The sequence below is a fragment of the Molossus molossus genome, unplaced genomic scaffold, assembly GCF_014108415.1.
Source record: "Molossus molossus isolate mMolMol1 unplaced genomic scaffold, mMolMol1.p scaffold_m16_p_4, whole genome shotgun sequence".
Classification (NCBI taxonomy): domain Eukaryota; kingdom Metazoa; phylum Chordata; class Mammalia; order Chiroptera; family Molossidae; genus Molossus; species Molossus molossus.
Window position 1 is genome coordinate 71657563 of NW_023425377.1, and position 25721 is coordinate 71683283.

Sequence of the window (25721 nt, forward strand, 5' to 3'; positions counted from 1 at the left end):
TTGTCTATGGCTGCTTTTGTGTTACCAGGGATAGATAAGTACTTGCAACATAGATTATATGGCTGCAAAGCTAAAAAGATTTAGTGTTTTTCTGACTTTTATGCTAAGCTATGTAGGAAGGCCAGCTGGCCAGACTTTGTCTAATGGAGGTGAACATTTATTTTATCAGTGTAAGAGTATGTTGTGAGTGCCAGCTTGGGTTTGATTTCAGCTCTGCCAACAACCAGCTGAGCTGTGTGGTCATGGTCAGTCATCTCTGTGCCTCAGTTTCCTCATCTATAAAGCTCACAGTTCAGAGTTTCTACCTCAAAAGTTTGTTGGTAAAGTGTTTAGGTTCATACATAAAAAATATTTAAAACAGTGATTGTATTTCAGAAATTATAAATATTAGTTTGTAAAAGCTAGTTTTATTTATAATATTAGTTTGAGTGATAATTATTTCATCATTGAAATCATCCTCCATTTCTTTTAGAATTAGAAGTGGGTTACACAAACCAATACCATCCCTTCATTTTAATTTTGCTTTCTAGAAGGTTTAAAACAGTCCCCCTCAGTGGGGCAATGAGTAAAAAAGTAAAAAGGAATATAGTAAATATTATTGTGGTAAGTTTGCATGGTGACAAATGATCAGAATTAGCAGAGTGATCATATTGTAAGGTATAAAAATGCCAAATCACAATATTGCATACTTGAAACTATTGTAACTAATATAACATTGTATAGCAATTATACTTAAATAAACAACAGCAAAAAACCAAGTCCTATCATATATGCAGTATGATATTCAAATACATTTACTAATTATAAGATGCAATTAATATTAGAGTAATAAGCAATTATATATAATATAATATATAATTAATATTTAAAATAATTAAATCTAAAAGATAAAAAATAGGTAGCTCAATTGTTTTAATCATATATTAATTTATAATCATTAATATTCTATTAGTATATGGTTAATATTATACACAATACTATATGAATACATAATTATTAACATACTATATAATTAACATTTAAGATAATTAAATCTCTAGGATATATAAATGGCTACTTTGAACATAATATTCCACCAGGAAGATGTATTTGCAATGATTATTGACTTTTTCTCTGATTATCATATTCTTGTGAAATTAAAGTGCTATGTTGGTTCTATGCTGGCCATGGTCATATGGAGAAGATAAGAACAGTGGGAATTCGCATTTACTGGGCAGGTGTTCCATAAAGGTGAGGCCTGGAAGCTGCAGAAATAGCCACAATCACAGCCGGGACTCCATAGCCCACAGGGAACATGAACTTTCTCATAAACCTTCTTACCCTGGAGTAGTTGACCACCATCAGGTTGCGTGCTGTGAGGAAGAGGTTCAGGCCCTCCAACAGCATCCAAGTGAAGGAGGCCAGGTAGAGATAGTGTAAGGCACCTGCGATGATGGCACATAGCACCTGGGGATAGAGTGAGTTACCAGGAAGCATTGTCTGGGTGAAGTATGGCCTATAAATTGGAGAGACCTCTGTTCATAAAGAAATTATCAAGAGAGGGTATGTTTTCTTGTTGCATCAGTTAATGTGAAATTGGCTACTCACCCCTCTAACCTTCCCAGAACCCAAGGGCATTTTATTACGGTGTCCAATGCAGTATGACCCCATGGACTCCACATCCTGTGATCAGGGCGTATGTCCTTTGAGACAGAGTCAGTACCTTAGGCTCAGTTCTGTCGATGGCCGTGAGGAAGAGCAGGTGGGCCAGGAAGAGGCAGAGCGAGAGCTGCAGGTGCAGTGAGGTGCTGATGTTCTGGATGGCTTTGCACAGCAGGAAAGTGAGGGCTGCCAGGAGGAGGCACAGCAGAGAGAGGCTCAGCCCCACATACGTGATCACAGCCAGGGCAGGATCCTCTTCCTGTGACCCGGCAAACAAGCAAATAAAAATAATGCCAAATGTGGGCAAAATAAAGCAATTGGAACTCTTGCACACTTCTGGGTGATAATGTAATAGGTAACATCTGAAATGGAGTTTGGTAGTTTCTTATAAAGTTAAATATGCAATTACTATATGACCCAATACTTCCATTTCTGAGTATTTATCCAAGAGAAATGAAAACAATGTTCATAAAAAAAGTTTGAGAATGTTCATAGCAGTTTTATTCATAAAAGCCCAGAAGGGAAACAATGCAAATGTCCATGTATTAGAGAACAGATAAACAAATTGTAGGGTAGTCATACATTGGCATGTTCTAATGCATTAAAAAGAATAAAGTATGGTTATGGACAATATAGCAAGAGAGAATCTCATATACATTATATTGAACAAAAGAAGCCAGACATGAAAGAGAGTGGTCTTAATCTACTGAATGATTCTAAAATGGCCAAAAGTAAACTATGATGATACAAATCAGATCCTGGGGGTTGGGAATGAGAGCACCAACTGAGATAGTAATAAGAAACATTCTGAGGTTATAGAAAGGGACTATGCTTTAATTAGGGTTGTGGTTAAAGGGTGTTAACTATTATCAAACTCATGAACTGTATTTTTATTGAAAATATATTGTATCTCAATAAAGTAAATTAAAAAATGAACTCATTATTTGCAACCAAGACTACTTTACCCAGCAAGGCCATCATTTAGAATTGAAGGTGAAATAAAGAGCCTGACAAGAAAAAGCTAAAGGAGTTTGTTACTACCAAACCAGTATTGCAAGAAATGTTAAAGGGCCTGCCAGAGGAGGAGGAGGAAGAAGAAGAAGTAAAAGAAGAAAAAGAAGAAGAAGAAGAAGAAGAAGAAGAAGAAGAAGAAGAAGAAGAAGAAGAAGAAGAGAAGAGGAGGAGAGGAGGAGAGGAGGGAGAGGGAGGAGAGGGAGAAGGAGAAGGAGAAGGAGAAGGAGAAGGAGAAGGAGAAGGAGAAGGAGGGAGAGCAGGGAGAGGAGGGAGAGGAAGGAGAAGGAGAAGGAGGGAGAGGAAGGAGAAAGAGAAGGAGAAGGAGAAGGAAAAGAATAAGAGGAGGAAGAAGTAGAAGGAGGATGTGGAGGAGGAGGAGGAGGAGGAGGAGAAGAAGAAGAAGAAGAAGAAGAAGAAGAAGAAGAAGAAGAAAAGAAAGAGAGATTTAAAAGAATAAATGCAATAAATATGAAACTATCAATAACCACTTTAAATGTAAATGACTTAAAGGCTCCAATCAAAAGATGTAGAGTAGCTGAATGGATAAGAAAACAAAACCCATGTATATGCTTTCTATAAGAAACCCACCTCCAAACACAAGGTACACACAGACTAAAAGTAAATAAATGGAAAAGATATATCATGGAAATGGAAAGGAATAATAAGCTGGGGTAGAAATACTTTTGTCTGACAAAATAGACTTTTAAACAAAAGCTAGAGTAAGAGACAAAGAAGGACACTACATACTGATAAAGGGAGTAATCCAACAAGAATATATAACCCTTGTAAATATTTATGTACCTAACATAGGAGCACCTAAACATGTAAAGTGAATCTTGATGGACATAAAGGGAGATATTGACAGTAATACAGTCATAGTAGGGAATTTTAACATCCTATTAAAATTAATGGATAGATTTTCCAGGCAGAAAATCAACAAGAAAATGGTGGTGGTTTTAAATGACACACTGGATCAGATAGATTTAATTGATATCTTCAGAGCATTTCATCCCAAAGTTGCAGAAAATACATTCTTTTCAAGTGCACATAGAACATCTTATAGGATTGACTACATGTTAGGACACAAAGCAAGTCTCAATGAATTTAAGAATATTGAAATCATATGAAATATATTCCCTGATCATAATGGTATAAAACTAGAAATCAGTCACAAGAAAAAAAATTAAAAAACACACAAAGACATGGAGGCTAAATAACACATTAATAAAAAATAAATGGGTTAACAATGAGATGAAAAAAGAAATAAAAAAATCACCTGGAAACAAATAAAAAGGGGAACATAACAATCCGAAATCTATGAGATACAATGAAAGCAGTCCTAAGAGGGAAATTCATAGCATTCAAGCTTATCTCAAGAAACAAGAAAAATCTCAAATAAACTATCTAACTTTGCACTTAAAGGAACTTGAAAAAGAACAACCAACAGATCCCACAGTGAGTTGAAGGAAGGAAATAATAAAGATTTTAGGAACAGTAAACAAAATAGTGTCTAAAAAAATATGATCATGGAACCAAGAGCTGGTTTTTTTGAAAGATAAACAGGATTGATTAACCTTTAACCAGACTCATCAAGAAAAAAAGAAAGAGGTACCAAATATAAAATCAGAAATGAAAGGGGAGAAATAATAACTGGCGCCAAAGAAATACAAAGACATGTAAGAAAATATTATGAAGATATATGCCAACACGTTGGACAATCTGGAAGAAATGAATAAATTCCTAAAAACATACAATGTTCCAAAACCAAATCAGAAAGAATCAGATAATCTAAATAGACAGATTACAACCAATGAAATTGAAGCAGGAATAAAAAAACCACCAAAACAAAAGTCCTAGACTGGATAGCTTCACAGGTTAATTTTATTAAACATTTAGTGAAGATCTAACACCTATCCTTCTCAAACTATTTCAAAAAATTCAAGAGTAGCGAAGACTCCAAAGCTCATTTTACGAAGCCAGCATTATCCTAATTCCAAAAGCAGATAAAGACACTATGAAGAAATAAAATTATAGGACAATATCCCTGATGAATATAGATGCTAAAATCCTCAACAAAATATTAGCAATGCATTAAAAAGACCATAAACCATGACCAAGTGAGACTTATTCTGGAAATGCAATATTGGTACAATGTCCACAAATCAATAAATGTGATAGATCACATAAATAAAATGAAGGATAAAACCAACATGATTAGGAGATTTAAAATGGTGGAGTAAATGGAAGCTACACAGACTGTCTACCAGGATCAAACTGGAATTACAACTAAAATAAAGACAAGTCACTGGAGAGAACCCGTATAACCAGGGACATAAAGAGGACTCTAAATTGAACCTGGTAGGAACTGTAGAGGTGTGAGAGGGCTGGTGGGGTGCCCACAGGCAGCAACTGAGGGCTGTCTTAGCTGTGAGCAGTTCCCTCTGAGAAATTGGGGGTTAAAACCCCAAGCTGGTTTCCTAGCACAGACTGGCAGCTTCCCAGCTCAGAGTGGTGGAACAGGAAAAGTCTCCCACATAACACCTGGCTGAGAAAATCACCAGAGCAGAGGTTTTGTCCAGCAGGGAGAGGCACTGGAAACAGTGGCACTTTTCTGAAAAAACCAGTGCACTAAATCAGCTACAGCCATTCACCTTGGACTCTGGCAAAGGGAGGGTGGACTGCTCTGGAATGGTGTGAAGAAAGTTGGGGGTTGGAAGCTGGCATCAGGCAGAACCAGAGGGAGGGTGAGTGTGTGAGAGAGTGAGCTAGTGTGCAAGAGAGTGTGAGTGGATGTGAAGGTAGATGACCAAACCCAAGCAGTGCACAGATGTGGAGCAGAAGGTTACTATGCTGTAGACAGACAGCCTGCTACCCCGGTAAGCCACCCTTCAGGGTGCTTCTCCCTAAACCACGGAGAGGTACCACCATTTTGGAAGATCCCAGTTCTTCCCTGGGAGGAGGCAGTGAGAGCAGCTAGGGCCCAGCAACCTGAGCCCAGCAGCATACCTGGCACCATCGGACCAGTGGACACTCTGTGTCAACACAGACCAGTGCACAGTAGTGGAACTCCCAAGGTGCTGGTCGCAGAAGCCCTAACAGCCTGGAGCCCAGCAACATCTCCCACAGTAGCAGCCTGATCAGAGTCCAGATATACCTCCAGCAACAGAGGCTGGGGAGCATTCATCCATCAATAGGCAACAGAAGCACAGACCAGCAGCTGAGACCCATACCCAAAAACTACAGCAGGAGGTGATCAGGAGTTGAGCCCCACAGGGCAGCAGCACTCCCCAGCCACCAGCCGTGGGACCTGGGGCTCCAAGAGGCTTGTGCTGTCCAATAGCTCACAAGGACAGTGGGAAGCCAGAGTTCTAGAGAGACTGGTGCAATCCAGCTGCCTGCCTGCAGGACCTGCAGGATGCAGGGGCACCAGAGAGGCCTGTGCAACCCAGCAGGGACTGCATGATCTAGTTACCCATGGGGCCTATGGGGTGCTGAAGAACCAGAGAGCCTGCGTGACTCGGCAGGGACTGCAGAATCTAGTTACCCATGGGGCATGCAGAAGATCTCCCAGGACCAAACGGGAATTACAACTGAAATAAAGACAAATGCTTGGAAAAAAGCAACAGAAAAGCAGCAGGACAGGACCATATAACCAGGTACACTGGTAGGATCTGAGGAGGCATGAGAAGGGGACAGGCTGGGAGCCCAAAGACAGTTTTAGCTGTGAGCAGCGCCCTTGGGGAATAAAGATCAAGCCCGTTCCACAGTGCAGAGAGCCAGAACAGAACCCTAAAATAGCCACAGCCATGCACCTGGGGGCTAAGGCAGATAGAGGGAAGACTGGGCTGGAACTCTGTGGGGAAACCTGAAATTTGGAGGGCACTCAGAGTTTTTGTTGAGTTGTGGCCACAAAGGATGGTGGTCAGTGTGCTCCTTCCCAAAGCTGTGGGGAAAAGCAGCCCCCAGCCGGAGATTCAGCCTTTCCCAGGTGAGGCAAAGAAATGAAAATTGAGGCTCATTAATAACCATCCTCTATCCCACCCTCTGGAAATTCTCTTATGCAGAACACCAGGGCTACATTCCAAGGCACTGAGTAACTGAGACTACTAGCCACCAAGAAAAAGCTAAAGGATGATAGAACCTTTCCTGAGCTTGCAAATTTAACCAGAAAAGTAAGACTTGACAGGGGTGTTTAACATGGGCCCATCCAGGCATATGCAAACCCAGCAGAGGGAGCCACAAACAGCAGAACAACAATACCCACAGGGAAAATATGGAAGGCTCCAAAACCCACAGAGATAGCCAAAATGTTTGAAACAAAGAAACAAATCCCAAATGAAAGAAAAAGAGAACTATATTGAAAATGAGATAAATGAAATGTAGCTAAGCAAATTATCAGAGGTAGAGTTCAGAGCCATGATCTTGTGGAAGCTCAATACCATGAGTAAGGACATCAGCACCACGAGTAAAGATATGAAAACACTGAAAACCAACCTAGTGGTAATGAAGAATGACATAGCAGAAATTAAGAACACATTGGAAGGACAAAACAGCAGAGTAGAGGAAGCTGAGGACCAGATCAGTGAATTATAAGACAGGGTAGAAAAAAAATCAATCAATCAGAAAACCAAAAAAACAAACAAACAAAAAAACCAAAAAAACAATTAAAAAACAGGAAGACAGCTTAAGAGAACTGTGGGACAACTGGAAACATAATAACATTTGCATCATAGAATTCCCTGAAGAGGAAAAAAGTGGGCAAGGGTTAGAGAATATATTTGGAGAAATAGTGACAGGAAACTTTCCTAACTTGGTGAAGGAAGAAGGCATTCAAGTTCAAGAAGAATACAGAATTTTACTTAAGAAGAACCCAAACAGGCCTACACCAAGACACATAGTAATTAAAATGCCCAAAATTAAAGACAAAGAGAGAAACCTAAAGGCAGCAAGAGATAAGCAATAGGTTACCTAAAAGGAAACCACATAAGGCTCTCACCTGACTTCTCAACAGAAACACTACCGGACAGAAGAGAGTGGCATGAAGTAATCAAGGTCATGAAAAACAAAGATCTGAATCCAAGACTACTCTATCCAGCAAGGCAATCATTCAAAATAGGTCAAATAAAGAGCTTTCCAGACAAAAAAAGGCTATGGGAATACATTAGCACCAAACCATCACTGCAAGAAATGTTAAAAGGACTGCTGTAATTAGTAGAAGAAATAGGAAGAAAAATAGAACCACACTAAACAAAAATGGCAATAAATAAGTACATATCAATTATCACCTTAAATATGAAAGGTTTGAATGCTCTGATAAAAAGACACAGAGTAGCTGACTGGATAAGAAACCCACCTCACAACAAAAGTCTCACATAGGTTGAAAGTGAAGGGATGGAACAAAATCTTTCAAGCAAACGTAAAGGAAAAAAAAAGCTGAAGTAGTAATGCTCATAACCTATAAATTAGATTTCAAAATGAAGGCCATATCTAGATACAAAGAAGGCCACTACATAATATTGAAAGGATCTATCCAACAGGAAAATATAACCTTGATAAACATATATGCACCCAATATAGGAGCACCAAAATATATTAAAAATCTTCTGGAGGACTTAAAAGGAGAAATCAATAGCAATACAATCATAACAGGGGACTTCCATACTCTGCTAACATCACTGGACAGATCTTCTAGACAAAAATTAACAAAGAAACACAGACTCTAAATGAAGCACTAGATCAAATGGATTTAATAGATATCTGCAGAGAATTACACCCCAAAACCGTGGAATTCACATTCTTCTCAAGTGCACACAGGATATTCCCAAAGATAGACAACATGTTATGGCAGAAACTAAGTCTCTACAAGTTCAAGAAGATTGAAATCATATTAAGCATCTTCTCAGATCACAATGGCATGAAACTAGAAATCAGTTGCAGCAAGAATATGCAAAGACATTTGAACACATGGAGGCTAAATAGCATGTTATTGATCAATGAGTGTGTTACCATACAGATCAAGGATGAAATTAAAAAATTCCTGGAAACCAATGAAAATGAACACACAACAACACAAAATCTATGGGATGCAGCGAAAGAAGTTCTGAGAGGGAAGTTCATAGCACTACAGGCCTACCCCAAGAAGCAAGAAAAATTTCTAACAGACTATCTAACCTCACAACTTAAAGAACTAGAAAACAAACAAAAAGATAACCCCAGAGCAAGTAGAAGGAAGGAAATATTAAAGATCAGAGCAGAAATAAATGACATGGAGACCAAAAAAATAAAAAAATAAAAAATAAAAATAAAAAATTCAAAGGATCAATGAAACAAAGAGCTGGTTCTTTGAAAAGATAAACAAGATTCATGGACCATTAGCTAGATTAACCAAGAAACAAAGAGAGAGAACCCAAATACAGAAAATTGGAAATAAGAGAGAAGAAATAATAACTGCCACCACAGAAATACAAAGCAATGTTAAAAGATATTACGAACAATTACACGGCAACAAATTTGACAATATAAGTGAAATGGAGAAATTTTAGAAACACATAGTCTCCCAAAACTGAACTGGGGAGAGATAGAAAACTTGAACAGACCAATAACAACAAAAGAAATTGAAGAGGTAATCAGACTCTCCCAGGAAACAAAAGCCCAGGCCTGGACAGCTTCACGGGGGAATTTTACCAAATATTCTGAAAAGAACTAATACCCATTCTCCTCAAACTATTTCAAAAAATTCAAGAAGAAGGAAGATTTCCAAACTTGTTTTTTGAGGACAGCATAATTCTAATACCCAAATCAGAAAAAGACACTGAAAAGAAAGAAAACTACAGATCAATATCCCTGATGAACATAGATGCCAAAATCCTGAACAAAATACTAGCAAATCAAATCCAGCAATACATCAAAAAAATTATTCACTATGACCAAGTGGGATTCATCCCAGGGATGCAAGGCTGGTACAATATGTGCAAATCAATAAATGTGATACACCACATAAACAAAATGAATGATAAAAATAATATGATCATATCAATAGATGCTGAAAAAGCATTTGACAAAATTTAGCACCCATTTCTGATCAAAACACTCAGCAATGTGGGAATAGAGGGATCATATCTTGATATAATAAAGGCCATATATAAAAGACCTACAGCCAACATCATACTCAAAGGGCAAAAATGAAAAGCATTTCCCTTAAGAACAGGAACAAGACAAGGATGCCCACTTTTGCCACTCTTATTTAACATAGTACTGGAAGTCTTAGCCACAGCAATCAGACAGGAAGATAAAATAAAAGGGATCCAAATGGAAAGGAGGAAGTGAAACTGTCATTATTCGCAGATGACATGATACTATCCATAGAAAACTCCAAAGACTCCATCAAAAGTTTACAAGACTTATGAAATGAATTTTGCAAAGTATCAGAATACAAAATTAACATCAAGAAATTGATGGCATTCTTATACACCAATGATGAACTCACAGAAAGAGAAACTAAAAATACTATCCCATTTTTCATCGCGGCAAAAAATTTAAGATACCTAGGAATAAACTTAACCAAAGAAATAAAGGACCTATTCGCAGAAAACTACAGGTCATTGTAAAAAGAAAGAGGAAGATATAAAAGAGTGGAAGCACATACCTTGTTCAGGGATTGGAAGAATTAACATCATTAAAATGTCCAAACTACCCAAAGCGATCTATAGATTCAATGCAATCCCCATCAATATACCAATGACATCATCACAGAACTGGAACAAATACTTCAAAAGTTGATATGGAACCAAAAATAAAAACCTCGAGTAGCCACAGCAATGTTGAAAATGAACAAAGTAGGAGGGATCACATTATCAGATTTCAGGTTATACTACAAAGCTATTGTAATCAAAACAGCCTGGTACTGGAACGAGAACAGACATATAGGTTAGTGGAACAGAACAGAGAACCCAGAAATGGACCCAAAGCAATATGCTCAATATTTGACAAAGGTGGCAAGAGCATACAGTGGAGGAAAGACAGCCTCTTTTATAAATGGTGTTGGGAAAATTGGACAGCTATTGGTCTAGTTTCATTTTTTTTCAGCAAAAAAATGAAACTAGACCATTAACTTACACCATACACTAGAATAAACACAAAATGGATAAAGGACTTAAATGTGACTCATGAATTTATAAAAATCCTAGATGAAAATGTAGGCATCAAAATTTCAGACATCATACGCAGCAGAATTTTTACTGATACATCACCTAAGGCAACAGCAACAAAGGAAAAAATGAACACACGAGACTACATCAAGCTAAAAAGCTTCTGCACAGCAAAAGACACAATCATCAAAATGGACAGGCAACTCACTGTATGGCAGAGCATAATTGTCAATGATATATCGGATAAGGGTTTAATTTCCAATATATATAGAGTGCTCATACAACTCAACAAAAGAAAAATAAAGAACCCAATGAAAAAATGCACAGAGGAACTAAATAGACACCTCTCCAAACAGGACGTACAAATGTCTAAGAGACATATGAAGAAATACTCAACATCACTAATCATCAGAGAGATGCAAATTAAAACAACAATGAGGTATCACCCCACACCTGTCAGAATGGCCACCATCAACAAATCATCAAACAAGTGTTGGCAAGGGTGTGGAGAAAAGGGGACTCTAGTACACTGCTGGTGGGAATGCAGACTTGTGCAGCCACTATGGAAAACAATATGGTGTTACCTCAAAAAATTAAAAATTGAACTTTCATTTGACCCAGTGATCCCACTTCTAGGAATATACCCTAAGAAGCCTGAAACACCAATCTGAAAGAATATATGTACCCCCATGTTGATAGCAGCACTATTTGCAATAGCTACGATCTGGAAACAGCCCAAAAATCCATCGGTAGAGGAATGGATAAAAAAGCTATGGTACATATATACAATGGAGTACTATGCAGCTGTAATAAAAAGATCTTTTATCATTTGAGACGACATGGAGGGACCTGGAAAGTATTATTCTAAGTGAAACAAACCAAACAGAGAAAGAAAAGTACATATGCTCTCACTTATTTGTGGAATATAATGAACATAACACTCTGAGGAATAGGGTAGACCCAAAGACGTGGAAGTGGGGTACAGTCTGACTATCCCCAGAGGAGGGGTTGGTGTGTGAGAGATAAACCTCAGAACTTATATGCAGGTGTGCATGAACAATTGACATGGACAACAAATCTGGGGACAGGGTGGGGAGGGAGGGGCAGGGATGAATCAGTGGGGGGAAAAGGAGAAACATCTGTAACAAAAATAAATTAATTAATTAAAAAAATAAGATGAATGAGAATGTTCTTTATGTAGTGGTTTAGATTCTCTTAAATATTTGAAGTGAAAAAAATGCATGGTAGCGAACAAAGTATATAATGGTATGAGTGTAAACAAAACTGCATATTATGTGCACAGTATGTGCTTGTTTATACATAAAATATCTCTAAAAGGTCTCAGAAGAAACAGGCTTCTTCTAAGGAAGACCCTGATCACCGATAAACATGGGTAGGGAAAAGACTTTAATGTTATCCATTCTGTTACTTTTTAGTTTTAAATATTTTTGGTGTGGGGCAGGAGCCAGGTGCAGGGGGAAATGGGGGAACAAAAAGGGAGGACATCTGTAATGTTTTCAACAAGGAAGATAATACAATATTTAAATGAGAAAACTTTCATAATACATTCTATTCTATGGCAAATTACCAGGAATAACACATTTTTTTTGGGGGGGGAGTGAATATTTCTGCTTTCAGGAAGCCTGGCCATTCATGTAAAAGAGTTCTCATTTTTATCTCCATGTGGATCCCCATTACCTGATGTCATGGGTGAGTCTCAATTCCTGGTGACCCTCCAGAAGTAACCTTATTGCCTAGTCAGAAGAAGAAGAGAATAGTTTGGCCCTTGATATAACTGCTCTCACTGGCTGGCCTCTGATCATCTCTTTCTGGTCTCTGCAGTTCCAAGCATCCTTGTCTCATGGCTCCTCTTAGGAATCTCACCTGCACATCATACTGGGCCATGAGGAGAGCAAAGCTGCTGAGGTGGGTGCATTGGCAGGTGCTGCTGGTATCTCTGGTGCTCACCATCATACAGCCTTTGGTGGCCCAGTGACCACATCCATCCTGACCATGTTCCCAGAAGACACAGAGCACCTCTTCCCTTGGCCCAGGGATCACCGACTGTAGGAACAGGGCACAGGTGTGAGATGGCTAATGGTTCTGGTGCTCAGAGATGCTGACTCTGAAAAGTCTGACTCTCCTGGGGAGATGATGCACCTGTGGGGAAGGCCCCTTGAATCCCATGGCTAAGCTGAGCAGTAAGGCTGTTTCCAGGACTCAGGTTCCTTCCATACTCACAGCCCAACACATCAGTACTCACATGATGGGAGAAGATGAAAGTGACCGGGGAGCTGAGGTTCTGGGTATCTTTGTTGCTCAGAAAGGCAGAGTTGACATCTGAGAATAGGACAGTGGAGACTCCCTGCAGTAATCCCTTGTGTGTCTCATGCAAAACAGCCTGCTTCTCAGGGTGCAGAAACAGTGGGGCCTCAGCCAGCAACTTTCGCATCCCTGGAATGGAGACCAGGCCCACCACAGAAGGGCCTACAAAACAAGGCCAAGATTGACATCTCAGGGTCCCCACCAGGGCTACTTCCTCCTCATATGGACTCTCCCTTGTGGCCCTACCCACCCTACACTTTATTTTTAAATATTTAATTCTCTGTGTCCCATGCTGGCTCTCTCTTCCCATGGCAAGATCTCGGTGTCCTTCCCCTCCCCATCTTAGTTATTACCCAAGTCACTGGATTTCTGCACCACATCCCAGTTCAACTGCATCTTTGCCTGGCTCTGTTCCAAGGTGACGTCTCCCAGATCTTGCTTCTGCACATTCAGAGACAGTTCTGTAGTAGTGATGGCATAAAGGATAGGAGAAGTCAGATTAATTCTTGCAATGAGGATTAGATTTTTCAGTATCCTCGTAAATGATGTGAATTTTAAGTACTAAATGAAGAGTAATGTGCCTGGTTTAAGACTGTAATTTTATTTTATTTATTTATTAATTATTATTATTTTTTATTAATTTATTTTTGTTACAGATGTTTCTCCCCCCCATTGATTCCCCCTCCCCCTCTGTCCCCACCCTGTCCCCAGCTTTGTTGTTCATGTAAGACTATAATTTTAGCATTTAAAAAAGTTTAAAACTGCCCTGGCCAGTTTGGCTCAGTGGTTAGAGCATTGGCCCATGGACCAGAGAAACCCAGGTTTGGTTCCAGCTAAGGGCATGTACCTCATTTGCAGTTTGTCCCCCCCCCTGGTTGGGATCGTGTGGGTGGCAGCCAGTTGATGTGTCTCTCTCACATCAATGTTTCTCTCTTTCTCCTTTTCCCTCTCTCCCTCCTGCTCTATCTGAAGATAAATGCAAACATGTCATTAGGTGAAGATAAAAAAAAAAGTTTTAATCCTGCCCAGCTTATGTGGGGCAGTGGTTGAGCATTGACCCATGCACTGGTTCAATTCCTGGTTAGGGCACATCCCACATTGTGGGCCAAATCCCCAGTGGGGTGCATGCTGAAGGTGGCTAGTTGGTATTCTCTCTCATCAATGTTTCTATCTCTCTCCCTTCCTCTCTCTCTCTCACATCAATAAAAAGAACAAATTTTTTAAAATATTAAAAATAAAAGCTTAAAACCAAAGTGTCTCTAAAAATTGCACTTATTTAGAAAACATTCTACTAAAACTGCATAATCTCAAAGAAAGGAAGAAAATGCTCACGAATAAAACAGGGATTCTGTTGTAATGACCATTCTAACTCTAGTTCAAAAATTTAAAAATGTCAACAAACAGGGAGACAGATGGTGGTGGGCAGGACTGGAGGGAGGGTGAGTGTGTGAGAGAGTGTGAGTGGATGTGAAGGTGGATGACCAAACCCGAGCAGTACAGATACATGCAGCAGAAGTTTCCTGTGCTGTGGACAAGGAGCAGTCAGCTACCCCAGTAAGCTGCTCTTCAGGGTGCTTCTCCCTGCACCGTGGAGAGGTCCCACCATTTTGGAAGATCCAGGGTCTTCCCAGGGAAGAGGAAGTGGGCGTGGCTAGAGCCCAGAAATCTGACCCCACCAGTGCACCTGGCACCATGGGACCAGTGGACCCTCTGTGTCAGCACAGACCAGTGCACAGTAGTGGAGCTTCCAAGGTGCCAGTTGTGGTTGTGGAAGCTACAGATGGCCAGGAGTCCTGCAGCATCTCCTACAGTAGTAGCCCAATTAGAGTGGAGATATACCCCCAGCAACAGAGGCTGGGGAGTAGACACCCATCCCCAGGCAACAGAAGCACAAACCAGCAGCTGAGACCCACACCCAAAAACTACAGCAGAGGCTGAGCAGGAGTTGAGCCCCCATGGGGCAGCCGCACTCCCCAGCCACCACCAGCAGGACCTGGGGTTCCACAGAGGCCTGTGCGACCCAGTGGTCCACAAGAGCAGTGGGAAGCTGGGGCTTGAGAGGTCCTGGTGCAATCCAGCTGCCCGTGGGACCTGGGGGTGCTAGGGCAACAGAGATGCCTGGGTGATCCAGCAACCCACCAGAGCGGTAAAAAGCTTGAGCCCTAGAGGGACTGGTGTGGTCCAGCTGCCTGCCCATGGGATCTCCAGGGTGTGGGGGCATCAGAGAAGCCTGTGTGACCTAGCAGCCCACAAGATAGGCATAGAGCCAGGTCTTTAAAGGGACTGTGCAATCCAGTTACCTGCTGGACCTGCGGGATGCTGAGGCACCAGAGAGGCCTGTGCGACCCAGATACCCACAAGATAGGAGTAGAGCTGGGTCTCCAAAAGGACTGAGAAATACAGCTGCCCACAGGACCTGTGGGGTGCTGGGGCACCAAAGAGGCCTGTGCACCCAGACACCATCAAGAAAGGTGTGGAGTTGGGTCTCCAAAGGGACTGTATGATCTAGCTGCCCATGGTACAGGCAGGGAGGGTAGTCCAACAGGGCCTGAGCTATACAGCTACAGGTGGCACCAGTGACAGGTTGGGAACACAGCTCCAGAGGGACCCAAATGATCCAGCAACAGCACCTACCAGGACACACCAATACCAGCCTCCAGTAGTCAATCCTTCAGGATCCACAACAGGCAAGAGGTGACACACAACACAACAGTCTTGGAGGCACAGTAGCCTTATTTGATATACATTGAGTTGCATACACATCCAAATATCCCTCAGTGGGTATAGAGCTACCAGATGGCTAAAAGAAACAACACCCAAAGGAAAGAATAAGAGGAATCACCAGAAAAGGAACTACAGGAAATGGAAGACAGCAACTTGTCAGATAAAAAATTCAAAGCAATGAATTTAAGAGTGCTCAAACAATTTGGTGAGAACTACAAGCAACTTAATAAGAATTATGAAGAGCTCACTGGGAACTACTTCAGCTTAAAAAAAGACGTTGAAGCTATGCATAAAGAGATAGAAACTATGCATAAAAATCAAGAGGAAATAAAGAATGACATAGCTCTTATGAAAAATACCTTAGAAGGGTTTAATAGTAGATTAGAAGAAGCTGAAGACCGAATCAGTGATTTAGAAAACAAGGTAGAGAATAACACTCAAATAGAGCAGCAAATGGAAAAAAAAAAAAAAAATTAAAAGCAGAAGAAAAGTTAAGGGAGCCGTGGGACAAAACAAAACAGAACAACCTTTGCATTTAGGGATATCAGAAGGTGAAAAATCAGAGGAAAGAATAGAGAACCTATTTGAAGAAATAATGACAGAAAACTTTCCTAAGCTGGTGAAGGAAAAAGTCACACAAGTCCAGGAAACACAGAAAGTTCTAAGCAAGATGAACACCAGAAGACCCACAGCTAGACACATCATAAAAATGGCAAAGATTTAAGACAAAAAAAAGAATCTTTTATTTTTAAATTTTTTATTTATTTTTTGTTACAGATGTTTCTCCTTTTTTACCTCATTGGCACCCCCTTCCCCATTCCCAGCCATCTGGGCCTGAGCTTTTGTTTGCTGGGAGAGTCTTGATTACATCTTTCCTATCCTTAGTTGTTATTGGTCTGTTCAAGTTTTCTATCTCTTCCCAGTCCCGTTTCAGGAGACTGTGTGTTTCTAGAAATTTGTCCATTTTGCTTAGATTGTCGAATTTGTTGCCATATAGTTGTTCATAGTAGCTGTTAACGATTTTTTGTATTTCTGTGGTGTTGGTTATTACTTCTCTTCTTTCATTTCTGATTTTGTGCATTTATTTCTGCTCTGATTTTTACTATTTCTTTCCTTCTACTTACTCTAGGTTTTATTTTTGTTAGCTTTCTAATTCTTTAAGTTGTGACAGTCAATTAGACAATTAGAAATATTTCTTGCTTCTTGAGGTAGGCCTGTAGTGCTATGAACTTTCCTCTCAGAACTGCTTTCGCTACATTCCATAGATTTTGTGTTTAGCCTCCATGTGTTCAAATGTCATTGCATATTCTTGTTGCAATTGATTTCTAGTTTCATGCCATTGTGATATGAGATGATGCTTAATATGATTTCAATCTCATTGAACTTGTAGGGATTTAGTTTGTGTCCTATCATGTGGTCTATCTTTGAGAATGTCCCATGTGCACTTGAGATGAATGTGAATTTTCTAGTTTTGGGGTGTAAATCTCTGAAGATATCTATTAAATCCATTTGGTCTAGTACTTCATTTAGAGTCTCTGTTTCCTTGCTAATATTTTTGTCTAGAGGATCTATCCAGTGCTGTCAACGGGGTGTTGAAGTTCCCTGCTATGATTGTATTGCTGTCGATTTCTCTTTGGAAGTCCTCCAGAAGATTTTTAATATATTTTGGTGCTCCTATATTGGGTGCATATATGTTTATCAAGGTTATATCTTCTTGTTGGATAGATCCTTTCAATATTATGTAGTGGCCTTCTCTGTCTCTAGTTATGGCCATTATTTTGAAATCTATTTTATCAAATATGAGTATTGATACCCCAGCTTATTTTTTGCTTTCCATTTGCTTTGAAAATTTTTTTCATCCCTTCACTTTCAACCTATGTGAGTCTTTTGTTGTGAGGTGGGTCTCTTGTAAACAACATATAGATGAGTCATGTTTTCTTATCCAATCAGCTACTCTGTGTCTTTTAATCAGAGCATTCAGTCCATTGACATTTAAGATGATTATTGATATGTACTTGTTTATTGCCATTATTGTTTAGTGTGGTTTATTTTTCTTCCTATTTATTCTACTAATTACAGTAGTCCTTTTAACATTTCTTGCAGTGCTGGTTTGGTGCTAATGTATTCCCTTAGCCTTTTTTTTTTTTTGTCTGGGAAGCTCTTTATTTGACTTCCTATTTTGAATGATAGCTTTGCTGGATAGAGTAGTCTTGGATTCAGATCCTTGTTTTTCATGACCTTGATTACTTCATGCCATTCCCTTCTGGCCTGTAGTGTTTCTTGTGAGAAGCCAACTGAGCACCTTCTGGGGTTTCCTTTGTAGGTAACCTGTTGCTTATCTTTTGCTGCTTTTAGGATTCTCTTTTTGTCTTTAATTTTTGGTATTTTAATTACTATGTGTCTTAGTGTAGGCCTGTTTGAGTTCTTCTTACTTGGGGCTCTGTGTTCTTCTTGAACTTGAATGTCTTCTTCCTTTACCAAACTAGGGAAGTTTTCTCTCACTATTTCCTTGAATATATTCTCTAACCCTTGCTCATTTTTTTCTTCTTCAGGGACTCCTATGATGCGAATATTATTACGTTTCTAGTTTTCCTACAGTTCTCTTAAGCTGTCTTCCTATTTTTTTAGTCGTTTTTTCCTTTTGGTTTTCTGATTGGTTGATTTTTTTCTACCCTGTCTTCTAATTCACTGATCCAGTCCTTAGCTTCCTCTACTCTGCTATTTAGAACTTCTAATGTATTTTTCATTTCTAATATGTCATTTTTTTAAAAAAAATCTATTCCTGGTGGTTTTAAATTTCCAATTGGTTTATTTTTAGCATCTCTATGTTCTTACTCATGCTGTTAAGCTTTCTCAAGATCATGGCTCTGAATTCCAGCTCTGTTAACTTGCCTAACTGCTCCACATTCATCCCATCTTTGGTGGAGGTCTTTTTTTTATTTCATTTGGCTTCTGTTTCTGTGTGTCACCATTTTAGCTATCATAGTGGGCTTTGGAGTCTGTCAAGTTTTTCCTGTGGGTGTTGGTGTTCTGCTGTTTGTGGCTTCCTCTCCTGGGTTTAGATGAGCGAGGGAGGACCCACGTTAAACACCACTATTCATTATTACTTTCCTGGTGAAAGTTGCTAGCCCAAGAAAGGTACTGTTATCCTCTAGCTTTTTGCTTGGATGCTAGCAGTGGAGGGTACTTGAAGAGTTTTGGGTTGTCAGTTGATTGAAAAACTCCCTCAGGTGCTCAGCATAAGGGGATTTCTCGAGGGTGGGGTAGATGCTGGTTGTTAATGAGCCTCAATTAGCATTTCAATGGCCCACAGGGTGGGGTTGGATCTCTGAGGGAGGGAGGGAGCAAGATGGCCACCGTCCTGTGTGGCAGCAACTCAGCAAAAGCTCTGAGTGCCCTCCAAATCCCGAGTGTCCCCACACAGTTCCAGTCTAGTCTGCCCTCCCTCTGCTGGAGCCCAACGTGAGTGGCTGTGGCTTTTTTAGATGCTGCTCGGCTCTGCACTGTGCAGCCACTTGGGAGTGTAACCTGAGGGCGCTTGTCCCAGCTAAGGCTGCTGCTGTCTGTGGGCTCCCAGCCCCCGTCTCGCAGCTTCGCAATCCTACCAGGATCGAGTCAGTGTCCCTGGTTATATGGTCCTTGCAATCTGTTTTTCTGTTCCTTTTTTTCCATCGATTTGTCTGTGTTATAGTTGTAATTCCACTTTGGTTCTGGGAGGCAGTCTGTGTATCTTTCGTTCACTCTGCTGCCATTTTGGAATCTGTCTGGCAGAAGATGAAGATATTCCCTTGTCAGATCAGGGCATCACCACCAGCATGAAGAGGACCTCACTTAGCCAAGCGATCTCTGTCACATCCAACCTGGAAGAGTGGGATGAATCCAAGACCATCCCAGATGAAGAAGAGGATGATGACAGCCTTGGTTGCAGTTTGTCTCCAGCCCTGGTTGGGTTGTGCAGGTGGCAACTACTCGATATGTCCCTTTCATGTGAATGTTTTTCTCTCTTGCTCTCTCTTCCTCTCGCTCCCTCCCACTCTATTGCGGAAGTACGCAGTCAAGGCCCGAGCATTATGGGTCAATAAAGCACAAACTGGCTCATGAAGGCAGTTGAGTGCAAACAACACTCACTCCACTGAGCAGGTTTCAAACCAGACTCCCAAAGTAAGAATCTTAAAGGAAGCAAGAGAGAGAGAGAACGTTACCCACAATAGAGCTCCCATTAGACTGTCGGCTGATTTCTCAATAGAAACAATGCAGGCCAGAAGGGAGTGGCATGAAGTGTACTAAGTAATGCAAGGCAAGGGTTTGAATCCAAACTACTCTACCCAGCAAGGCTATCATTGGAAATTGAATGAGAAATAAAGAACTTCACGGATAAAAAAAATGCTAAAGGAATTTACCACCACCAAACCAGCACTGCAAGAAATGCTTAAGGGACTGATGGAAGAAGGAGAAGGAGAAGGAGAAGGAGAAGGAGAAGGAGAAGGAGAAGGAGAAGAAGAAGGAGAGAGGGAGAGAAGCACAGGTGTAAAATTAAAGTGGCAACTAATAACTATCTATCAATAATTACCTTAAATGTAAATGGCTTAAATGCTCCAATAAAAAGACATAGGATAGCTGATTGGATAAGAAAACATGGCCCATATATATGCTGTCTACAAGAGACCCACCTCACAACAAAAGACTCACACAGGATGAAAGTGAAGGGATGGAAAAAAATATTTTTCAAGCAACTGGAAATGGAGAAAAAGCTGGTGTAGCCATACTCATATCTGACAAGATAGACTTCAAAACAAGGGCCATAAAAAGAGACACAGAAGGCCACTACATAATATTAAAAGGAGCAATCCAACAAGAGGGTATAACCCTGGTAAACATATATGCACCAAATATGGGAGCACCAAAATATATTAAAAAAACTTCTGGAGGACTTCAAGGGAGAGATCAATAGCAACATGATCACAGTGGGTGACTTTAACATACCACTGAAACCACTGGATAGATCTTCTAGACAAAAAATTAACAAGGACATAGAATCCTTACAAGACAAACTAGGTCAGTTGGACTTAACTGATATTTACACAACATTTCACCCCAAAGCTGCAGAATATACATTTTTCTCAAGTGCACATGGGTTATTATCAAAGATAGACAACATGTTGGGACACAAAGCAAGCCTCTACAAATTCAAGAAAATTTAAATCATATCAAGCATCTTCTCATATCACAGTGGCATAAAACTAGAACTCAATTACAATTAAAACACACAAAAACATTCAAACCCTTGGAGACTAAATAGCATGTTATTAAACAACAAATGCATTGCTAATGAGATCAAGAAAGAAATAAAAACTTCCTGGAAACCAATGAAAACAAACACATAACAACACTAAATCTATAAGACACAGTGAAAGCAGTCCTGAGAGGGAAGTTCATAGTACTACAGGCCTACCTCAAGAAACAAGAAAAATTCCTAATTGACTTTCTAACTTCACAACTTAAAGAACTAGAAAGTAAACAAAAGAAAAAACTCAGACCTAGTAGGAGGAAGGAAATAGTAAAGGTCAGAGCAGAAATAAATGATATAGAAACTATAAAAAACAATTCAAAAGATCAATGAAACAATAAGCTGGTTCTTTGAAAAGATAAATAAGATTGATGGACCTTTAGCTAGGCTCACCAAAAAACAAAAAGAGAGAAACCATACAAACAAAATCAGAAATGAAAGAGGAGAAGTAACAACTGACACCACAGAAATACAAAGGATCATCAAAACATACTATGAATACTTATACTCCAACAAATCGGACAATCTAGGAAAAGTGGGCAAATCATAGAAACACACAGCTTCCAAAAACTTAACCAAAAAGAGATAGAAAACTTGAACAGACCAATAACAACAAAGGAAATTGAAAATATAATAAAAAAACTCCCAGCAAACAAAAGCTCAGGTTCGGATGGTTTCACAGGAGAGTTTTACCTAACATTCAAAGAAGATCTAATACTCATTCTCCTCAAACTATTCCAGAAAATCCAAGAAAATGGAACACTTGCAAACTCATTTTATGAAGACAGCATAATCCTAATTCCAAAACCAGATAAAGACACTACAAAGAAAGAAAACTACAGGGCAATATCCCCGATGAACACAGATGCCAAAATTTTAAACAAAATATAAGCAAATCAAATCTAGCAATACATCAAAAGAATTATTCATCTTGACCAAGTGGGTTACATCCCAGGCATGCAAAGATGGTATAATATTTGCAAATCAATAAATGTGATAAAACACATAAAAAAAAAGAGATAAAAACCATATGTTCACATAAATAGATGCTGAAAAAGCATTTGAGAAAATCCAGCTCCCTTTTTTGATAAAAACACTCAGCAATGTGGGAATAGAGGAATCATATCTCAACATAATAAAGGCCATATATGAAAAACCTACAACCAATATCATACTCAATGGGAAAAAACTAAAAGCATTCCTCTTAAGAATGGGAAGAAGACAAAGATGCCCACTTTGGCCACTCTTATTTAACATAGTACTGGAAGTCTTAGCCACAGTAATTAGACATGAAGAAAAAATAAAGGGGATCCAAATAGGAAAGGAGGAAGTGAAACTGTCATTATTTGCAGATGACATGATATTGTACATAGAAAACCCAAAAGACTCCATCAAAAATCTACTAGACTTAATAAATAAATTTGGTGAAGTAGGATACAAAATTAATGTCAAGATACTGACAGCATTCTTATACACCAATGATGAAATCACATAAAGAGAAACTAAAAGGAGAATCCCATTTACCACTGCAGCAAAAAAATTAAGATACCTAGAAATAAACTTAACCAAAGAAGTAAAAAATCTCTTCACTGAAAACTACAGGTCACTGAAAAAAGAAATAGAGGAAGATATAAAAAAGTGGAAGCATATGCCTTGTTCATGAATTGGAAGAATTAGTATCATTAAAATGTCCATACTACCCAAAGTCATCTATAAATTCAATGCAATCCTCATCAAAATACCAACGACATACTTCACAGAACTAGAACAAACACTCCAAAAGTTCATATGGAACCAAAAAAGACCTCGAATAGCCACAGCAATCTTAAAAAATAAAAACAAAGTGGAAGGGACCACATTACCAGATTTCAGGTTATACTACAAAGTCACTGTAATCTAAACAGCCTGGTAATGGCACAAGAACAGGCAGATAGATCAATGGAACAGAATAGGGAACCCAGAAATGGACCCAAGACAATATGCTCAGTTAATATTTGACAAAGTTACAAGAGCATACAGTGGAGTCAAGACAGTCTCTTCAATAAATGGTGTTGAGAAAATTGGACACCACATGCAAAAAAATGAAGCTAGAACACCAACTTACACCATACACAAGAATAAACTCAAAATTGATAAAAGACTTAAATGTAACTCATGAATTCATAAAAATCCTAGAAGAAACTGTAGGCAACAAAATCTCAGACATCATATGCAGCAGAATTTTCACTGATACAACACTTAAGGCACCAGAAACAAAGGAAAAAATGAACACATGGGACTTTATCAAACTAAAAAGCTTCTGCACAGCAAAAGAAACAACTATCGAAACAGAAAGTGATCCCACGATGTGGGAGACCATAATCACCAATGATGCATTAGATAAGGAGTTAATTTCCAAATATATAGAGTGCTCATACAACTCAACAAAAGGAAGACAAAGAACCCAGTTAAAAAATGGGTAGAGGATCTAAATAGACACCTCTCCAAAAAGGATATATAAATGGCCAAGAGACATATGAAGAAATGCTCAACATTACTAATCATCAGAAAGATGCAAATTAAAACAACAATGAGGTATCACTTCACACCTGTCAGAATGGCTTCCATTAACAAATCATCAAACAAGTGTTGGCAAGGGTGTGGAGAAAAGGGGACTCTAGTACACTGCTGGTGTGAATGCAGCCACTGTGGAAAACATTATGGTGATATCTCAAAAAGTTAAAAATTGAACTTCCATTTGACCCAGTGATCCCACTTCTAGGAATATGCCCTAAGAAACCTGAAACACTAATCATAAAGAATATATGTACCCCCATTTCATAGCTGCACTATTTACAATAGCTAAGATCTGGAAACAACCCAAATATCCATCAGTAGACGAATGGCTAAAATAGCTGTGGTACATATACAGAATGGAGTACTATGCAGGTGTAAGAAAGAAAGATCTCTTATCTTTTGAGATGGCATGGAAGGACCTGGAGAGTATTATGCTAAGTGAAGGAAGCCAAGCAGAGAAAGACAAATATCATATGATCTCACTTATTTGTGGAATATAATGAACTAAACAAACTGATGAACAAAATTAACCCAGAGACATGGAGGTGGGGTACAGACTGACAAGCTTCAGAGGAGGGGGGTTTTGTGGGGAGAGAGATAAACCACAGAACTTACATGCATATATGCATGACCAATGAACATAGACAACAAAACTGAGAATTGGAGGAGGGGAGAGGAGAAGAGGGTGTTTATGGGGGAAAAATGAGAAACATCTGTAACAAAAACAAATTAACAAATAAAAAATTTAATAAAAATATTTAAAAAATTTAAATGTATACAACACTACTTTAAAATCTGGTGTATGTATTTGCAATTAAAAGTCTGATAAGGGTTTAGTATCCAGAATATATACCAGGGTGGACAAATGTTGGGTAATAACAACAATAATAATAAATATAATAATAAGGAAATAAATAATAATACAAGAATATACTCTGTGTTTTGTGTACTCACAACTGTAAACCTACTTTTTTTCACCCCTGTGTAGAGTTCTTAAAACAGACTCTAAAATTTAATAAGACAAATAATTTAGTTTAAAAAGAAGTGAAAGATTTGAATAAACATTTCTTCAAAGAGGATATAGAAAGTTCCAATAAGCACATGAAAAAATATTTAACATCATTATTTATTATGTAAATGAAAATTAAAACCACAATGAGATACTACCTCACACCTACTAGGATGGCTACTATCAAAAACTCATAAAACAACAAATGTTGGCAACAATGTGGCAAAATTGGAACCCTCATACACTGCTGGTGGGAATGTAAATGGTGCAGCCACTTTGTAAAACAGTTTAGAAATTCTTAAATTGTTAAATATAGAGTTACTATATGCCCCAGCAATTCCACTCCTAGTTATCTAACCAAAAGAAAACATATATCCACATAAACACTTGTTCATGAATGTTAATTTCTAAGATCCAAAAAGCAGAAACAACCCAAGCACTCATCAACAGATGACTAGATAAGTAAAATGTGTATGACCATATAATGACATATTATTTAGTAATAAAAATAAATGAAGTACTGATACATGCTACAGCATGAATGAACTTCAAAATTATCATTCTTAGTGAAAGAAGTCAATTACATAGGACCACATATTATATAATTTCATTTATACGAAATGGCTAGGACAGGCAAATCTGTAGAGATAGGAAGCTGGTTAGTAGTTGCCATGGAGTAGGGGTTTAGGAATGAGGGTGACTGTTAATGGGTATGGGTTTCTTTTTGCGGTGATGAAAATGTTCCATAATTATTTAGTGGTGATAGTTCCAAGCTTTGTGAATGCTAAAAATCATTGAATTATATATAATTTAAGGAACAGACTAAAAATCTCAGAGGGATGGGGGTGGTGGTGGGAGGAGTGGGAAGAGATAAACCAAAGAACTTATATGCATATATGTACAACCAATGGACACAGACATTAGGCGGGGAAAGCAGGAGGGGTGTGAGAGCAGGGAGGAGGGGGTCAAAAGGAAAACAGGAGACTGTCTGTAATACTTTCACTAATAAAAAAATCTG

General features: G+C 39.0%; 1 protein-coding gene across 1 annotated transcript in view; it reads right to left on the reverse strand.

The window, feature by feature from the left end:
* LOC118643701 (adhesion G protein-coupled receptor E2-like) overlaps window positions 1-25721 on the reverse strand; it is a 42871-nt gene that overhangs the window by 6937 nt on the left and 10213 nt on the right. Inside the window, 5 exon segments of the mRNA XM_036282048.1 lie at window positions 1211-1446; window positions 1703-1900; window positions 12687-12866; window positions 13066-13289; window positions 13481-13588. Coding sequence (XP_036137941.1) covers window positions 1211-1446; window positions 1703-1900; window positions 12687-12866; window positions 13066-13289; window positions 13481-13588 — 946 coding nt within the window.